The sequence below is a fragment of the Homarus americanus genome, unplaced genomic scaffold, assembly GCF_018991925.1.
Source record: "Homarus americanus isolate GMGI-L3 unplaced genomic scaffold, GMGI_Hamer_2.0 scaffold18703, whole genome shotgun sequence".
Classification (NCBI taxonomy): domain Eukaryota; kingdom Metazoa; phylum Arthropoda; class Malacostraca; order Decapoda; family Nephropidae; genus Homarus; species Homarus americanus.
In genome coordinates, this window is record NW_024749779.1 from 2,187,295 (window position 1) to 2,194,523 (window position 7,229).

At 40.5% G+C, this 7,229-nt stretch overlaps 1 protein-coding gene across 1 annotated transcript in view; it reads right to left on the minus strand.

Moving 5' to 3' along the window:
- Window positions 1-6,613, minus strand: part of LOC121853934 (carotenoid isomerooxygenase-like) — a 35,981-nt gene extending 29,368 nt beyond the window's left edge. The window contains exon 1 of the mRNA XM_042348345.1: window positions 6,488-6,613. Within this exon, the coding sequence (XP_042204279.1) occupies window positions 6,488-6,489 (2 nt within the window). The 5' untranslated portion in view covers window positions 6,490-6,613. The remainder of the gene's footprint in view (window positions 1-6,487) is intronic.
- Between the last annotated feature and the right edge of the window lie 616 nt (window positions 6,614-7,229).

Genomic DNA, 7,229 nt, shown 5'->3' on the forward strand with positions numbered 1-7,229 from the left:
GTACTTGTAATTATCTTAGATTGCAAGTCAAACAAGACACACAGGTAATGTTCTCTTCACTCGTTGTTCCTTATATAATGTAAACACATATGGTGATTTTCTTGTTTTATTGGGTAGTAATGTCTGTACATTATTTGGTATCGACAGACTTATGAGGATTAGCTATTAGCTTGTAATTCGGTGAAATATTTAGAGAGGCACAGCCTGGAGAGCTGGTCTCTCGACATGACTTTTAAGGCAACGTGCAGGGCTGTGAACTAGGGGAACTGGGCTGTACTCTCTTGAGTCTGGTGCCTGGAGAGTAACCACACTTCAACACAGCCATTAACTAAACATCCTACCCACACACTGAGGGTCGAGTCTATAGTTTTATGTGCTGTCCACCCTAGAAGGTGTGACAGAACAAATGCTTATGTAGCTGTATGCTCAACAGTCTGGGTTATAGAATGTATATAATGAATACAAGTCATTAGCCCATATTTATATAATATTAATGTGACAGAGGCTAATACAATTTTTCCTAAATAAATACAACAGTTGTGACCTGCTGTAAGTGGAGACCAATATGAATTAGTAGTGTATGGTGTCACAAACTGCGATTACTATATGCTAAGGGATCGAGAAGAACTTGACACGGTTGTTGACGGTTCTTTCAAGTTTGGTGACAGCAGTGAGGGTGTACCGAGATGGGGTTGAGGTGGGGACTCGGGAGGGATTGAGCCCTGACAATGCGGATGTGCTGTCGCTGATAAGGAGCTGGTGTTCAGTGCGGACATCGACAACGTCCTCATGAACACCCGCATTAATGCCTATACTTCCTGTGGGTTTGGCACTCGTGGATACACAACGCTGCCTCAGCTCTCCCCAGTGTGGTAGACATGCAGTGAAGGGTGTGAGGCCATTAGTAGGGTAACACCCTCATACATTATCGTAAAGTAAATGAGTTGCATATAGAGTAAAGCTGGCTGGGTTATTTTTATTTTCTTTATAGAGTGTTGACAATTTAGAGTTTCCAGATTCACGATTTCAAAATATGAGACTTTTTGGGGGGTGGGGGAGTTAATTAGAAATATGTAAAATAAATGTGTACAAGTTTTAGCTCATTGTCAAGGACCTTCAGGAATTCTCGCTCACCCAAAAAGTTAATGAGGGTTACCGGTCTTAATTTACTGTTCTCTACTACAAACCGCAAGTAGGATATACGGAATTACTCAAGTCGCGATTATATTACGTAGTGGTGAGTAGCAAGGAGTAGCACTACACCCAGCCAAGTCATTGTCGCCAGGCCCTCACACCATCAGATGAGTCACCCTCACACACATCCTTCTCGCCCAGCAAGCTCTATCGTCACCACCACCCAGTAACAGATAACCAGCTTCCTGAGGCCAATTTATACAACAGCCATCTTAGTAATAACACGCCAACTACAACTATATATCAACAATACATCTAGTCCATTACAAACTACCACTCCTACTACCACTAACAATACCATTAGTACAGTATTACTATCAAAACTGCTACACAACCACTGCTACCACCCCTACAATATCACCAACACAATCACAACCATTTCTACCATCATTACCACCGTGCCTCTGTTGTATCTTCCGTCTTTAGTTCTACCGTCGTTTTACTCTCCCCATCTCGTCTAGTCTTTTACTCTACCCATCTCGTCTAGTCCTCACCATCTTACGCCGACACCTCCTGTCTCCGATCCCCATCCTCCAAAACTCATCCTAAATACCAGCTGCTTTCATTACATCCTCCATCCTCTCCTACCCCTGATATGTGGGCCACGTGACCACAAGCCAGATCTGGTATCGAAACGCTGTAGCCAAGGTTCACCATATGTAAACATTTACCTATATCCATCTCCTTCGGTGCTAAAGTTTAAAAACATCTCAGGCGATTGAAAAGTTATGTCTTGTACCTGAAGTATGTGTGTTAATTTTTTTTTTCGGATAACATGCAGGTTAGCCCCCTTCCCTTCCCTCCCCTAGATTTTTTTCTCGCCTTATGATTAACCATCGTAACCTAACTTCATCTAGCCCCCAGGTAGCACTAGGGTTTTTAATCATCAGGCGAAATAAGTGGGGGTGGGTAATCTTCATGTGTTTCATTATGATTCTTAACAATATGTAACACAAAATAGATTAAAAGTGTACAAATAGAACTACAACAAATATGCACCATACAGCACAGCGTGTTACTGTACAGCGCAACAGTTGTTACAGTAGCTACGTCAGCATCAAATGGGCTCTTGTGACAGAACCTAAGTCGCAGAGTAACAATTGGTTTTATAATTACAAAGGCGATAAAAAAAAGTTGTTCTGGCGGCATATGGTGTAGATAAACTTTTTAAAAATAAATAAATTCTCACAAGTATCTAAGTCGGATTTAAGCTCAGGACAATTTTGCGGAAAGGAGGAAGCGACACAGTTCACTCGGTTGGGGTGGATTTAAAAGTATTCATGTCTACAAAGTACATTATATGATAGTTACTTCCTGATACAGTGGCGAAGTCTCACTCAAGTCATTAAAAGAAGCTGAAAATATAATTCGCTATATTTTGAACGAGGACGTCTTCTACTGGAGGTCTCCTACAAGATCACCACGGGTTATAGCTGTAGGTTTCACATCTGCACTTCGTAAATATTTTAATTCCACACACATTTCCCACCTGTCGTCTGAAGTGATCCCCACTGAGCTTATACCAAGCCTTAAAAGTTACCTTAGAAATTCCTCACCCGCCATTCCAATATATTTTCCATAACCGATATTGATCTGTCTCTTCCAATATCCTATCTGGTCGCTGATATCAAACACAGGCAGTTGGTCTGTTCTTTGTTATGACTTATTGTTAATTGTTAGTACAGGAAGAAACCTGCGATGTTTGGTAAGGTCACACATATATCCCTGGCCAGGAATTCCCACAACCGTGGGAAGTACGTGCATTACCGCAGTATCACCGAAATATATTCATCGACGGAAAAAAATATCAACTTACTGACGGTACACAACAAACCACAAGTTCTACGTAACACTAAAAACTTGTACATTTCATTTGTGTTCAAGGGATTAAATTCCACAACACATCAGTCTTACTCCAATAACCGGCAGTATTTGTGACGGTGGTGTTAAAATATATGGCGTTCAGCTCCCCATCTTCCTCTCCGTCCTTGGGTACCGAGAACTCTCTCGGTTCTCAGAATTCGCACCACCAGTAGACCACATAAAAACTAGTTAGTCTATATCAACCCTCGTAGGCAACAATGGATCAAGAACCTGACAATCCTTCATATATAATGGAGAACTAAGGGGGAAACACAACCATCTGACTGAGTTGGGTTTCTTTAATTACTAACGTCTCGTAAAAACATTTTCCATCATCAGAGGCTAGAAAACAGACAAAAGGTAAAACAAAACAAAAATACAGGTAATATACAATAAAAACGAAAGATTCTAAAACTTACCTTCCGCAAGTTTTAAAAGACCATTATAATTTAAAACCAATAAAAATGACGGGAGACCTACGTACACAGCTAAAATCAGAAAATAAACATACAAGAGGTATTACCTTAATCGAGACGAGCCTTAGTGAGAAAAACAACAGTTCACAGGAAGCCGTATCACAAATGGAAGGCTTTACTTTGATTATATTTTCCATGGTGGGACTCTCCTAGCTGGAGTGTTGAACTTTTGCAGGGACTGGTATGAAAGTTGGGGCTACTGTAGGTAACACGTCGGGTGGCTCCCTGGCCAAAGCTGGGTCTTCCACTCTGGCAGTTTTTATATACAATGAGACTCATTCTTCAGGTCATTGGCTGCTATGGCCAATGATAAGGAATCTGGTAGTGCAATCTGCGAAGCCGTGCAAATGCCTTGCCCCTGAACCTGAGCGGGAGCACAGCTTATCTTCATTGTGTGATGTGCACGTACGAGAGATTAATTTTCCCAACATGAACTTCACAAGAACATCTTACTCCAGTAATTTAGGACTGTTGAGGGTGAGGTAGTAGACAGTAGGCAGCTATCAAACAGGGAGGTACTACCGCCTGGAAAGATATTGGAAGTATAACGTATTGTCTCATGGTAGACCCTGCTGTCATATGGCATCACGAAAATTGTGACGAAGTCCCAGGTTGCTGATCTGACTTTCTGCCTCATTTACACACTATTGCAGGAAAATTTTAACCAAGTTCCAGGTTGCTGATCTAACTTTGTCTCATTTACACACAATTGCAGGGTCTCTCTCAATTGTTTCTTTTACTTTGTCAACACAACATATATCGTTTCTCACTATTTATCTTTCATTTTTGTATATATTATTACTTTTATTTTTTATTATAAATTTTATTTACTATGAACCAATTATTATTATTACATTTTTAGCCCCCCCACCCCCGATGTGGGTCAGTGACCTGTGCCCGGGAGGGCTAATTCCTGTAAAAAAAAAAAAAAAAAAATACCGTCAAACACCGGTATAATTTAACTTGCAGTCCATTTTGTTTATGTTCATGTATGTGGTCGCTCTGGTAAGAGTATCAAGTAGGTTGCCATTTACAGGATGAAATATTTACGCCCCAGATAAAGTAACTGTAACCTGTTCAGCGACGTTACGGGTAGAGCCGGGGTTCCCGAGCATTTTCCAGTGCTCCCCGTCTTGTACTGTCGCCTATCCAGTGTGACCCCAAATCATTACATATGCTGTAAATATGACGACCTTAGAGTAAATACTATCGGATTGACTACATATTTAGCTATAAAAAGCAAGTAAGGAAAATGTATTACATAATTGAGAAGTCTACAAGTAAACACTGACAGAAACTGGCACGACTACGATGTGGTATATCTTGCCTTTAGCAAAGCCTTCGACAGTCCCCCACGAAAGACTAATAAGAAAAGTGGAGGCTCATGGCATTGGAGGAGATATTCTAAAATGGATTAGGGCGTGGTTATAGGACAGGAACCAGCGAGTGAGCATTAACGGACTAAATCCGTTTGGAGTAACGTCACTAGTGGAGTACCCCAAGGCTCAGTACTTGGACCATTATTATTTATTATATACATAGACGACATAGATATCGGCGTGGACAGCAACATAAGTAAATTTGCTGAGGACACTAAAATAGGGTGTGTAATTAAATCTGACGAAGACTCCGTAAAACTACATGAAGTCCTAAACACATTTTTCGAATGGTTTGAAAAGTAGCAGTTGAAATTCAATGTGGACAAATGTAAAGTACAGTACTTGGTCTAGATGTAAACAGAGAAACCAGATGAACAACGATGTTAAAGAAATCCGACTGAGAAAGATTTAGGAGTAATGACAAGTAGGAATCTTAATCCAAGTAAACAATATGTATTTCCTCGGAAAAAGGGGCTAATAAAGTACTTGGGTTCATACAAAGTAGGGTTAGTTCAAGACTAGCCTCAAACATACGATGCCACGGTCTTTCAACCATTATGCAAAATGGTATTCACAACTGCGGGCCATCACACATGCTACATCCTATTATTGTTGCCGGATACAGATAAATGGATACGGTATGGTGGTGGACAAAAGGGGATACTCCGACACCAAACAATAATGATGGCAAAAAATTAAAGGTTTAGTTTCCTCACAGGTTGAGTTAAATGTCACACTCCCTGGACACTGATAACCCGAGCAAGTGTTGTTCCAGGGAGTGCAACAACACCGCCCCCTCCTCTCCACATAGTTAATTAACAAGTGTTTTAATATTAAAAGAATATAAAACAAGCAAATTAAATTAGCCTCTATCCACATACTAGTTTAGGAGCTTCGGAACAGCATACAGTATCACGAGTCATTTGTCCAAAATAATGTTTGAGACGGTGACAATAATGGACCCAACACAGGCAAGTGCAGCATGCGGAGGACATCAACACGACGATTCTTTAATTTAATGAGGCCGTCAAAGTTAACTGGCGTCAACATGTGTAAGGAGATTAGCTCACACATGTGTACCACAACAAGCGTCCTAGATAACAGGTATAGTAGGAGCAACACACGAATGTACCACACCAGGTGACTATAGGTGTAGAATCAACAAGTGCCTGGTAATCTACACCACCAAACACGAGAGGAGGAAAATCAATATGGGTCCAGCCGACTCGGCTGACTCAATGAAGTTCTACCCCGTCTGACAGTCCTACTTGTACCACTAATCCCCAGGCCCACATAGCTGAGAAACGCCCTCTAAAGTTTCCATTTATACTATCACTCCACCTATGAATGCCACTGCTGCACTGTCCGTAACTAGAGTTAGCTGTCATTTAGTGAATGCAGCTCATTTATAGGGTATGAAGTTGTACACAGCGTGAGGCAGTGTGCCAAACAATCACATGTAATCTACCCCCCAACACCAGATCTGAATTTGGGCATATTCAAGACGGCCAGACTTCATGAGCAACGTTCACCTACACTTAAATAAGAATTGATAAATTAAGACATCACACTTACATTTTAGAGACTGCGTCTTCAACGTGGTGTCCCTTTAAGCTCAAAGATAGCTCCTCTTCCACAGATTTGGTTACGTTCACTGGCCCTCGCGCGGTCGCGTCCCACACTAAATAGGATGACGGGTGTTTAAAACGTAGGTCTGGCAGCGCAGCGTGTGACGTCCTTTCATACCCTCGTACGATAACTTTGTTTACCCTGAGATATTCAATGTGTCTGTAAATGCCAGTTTGTATTCGTAGTCAGGGATTACTTATATTCACGTTTGAAAATATCTAGGAGGAACGAAAGAGCTTATGATTCACGGCTGCCTCATATTCACATGACCTTGTAATGATGCAAATTGAGTTGTACTTATAACTAAAAAATGTAGGAGTTGTGACGGCAAAATAAAATCACCATAGTATTAATTGCTGGACAGGGATTAGGGAAAAGCCAGTATTTTAATAAATAAAAAGAAGATATTACTTCCTTAAAGTATAACAAGAAACGAATAAATCCGGGAGTCGAAAAAGAAGAATGGACGAGTACCGAGAATATCACATATTTTAACAGCAAATTAAAGATTAGAATACTTTAAAGAGTAATTAGTCATTTCAAATAAAGTGATATTTCTGCATACGAACAATAAAATGTTGGAAAGTTAATAAGTCATCTGGAAAACGTAGAGACTAGAAGACAGGAAAATTTATTTAAGTGGAAAATGGTACATTCGACTGCTGAAAAAACATAAATATACTCGTAA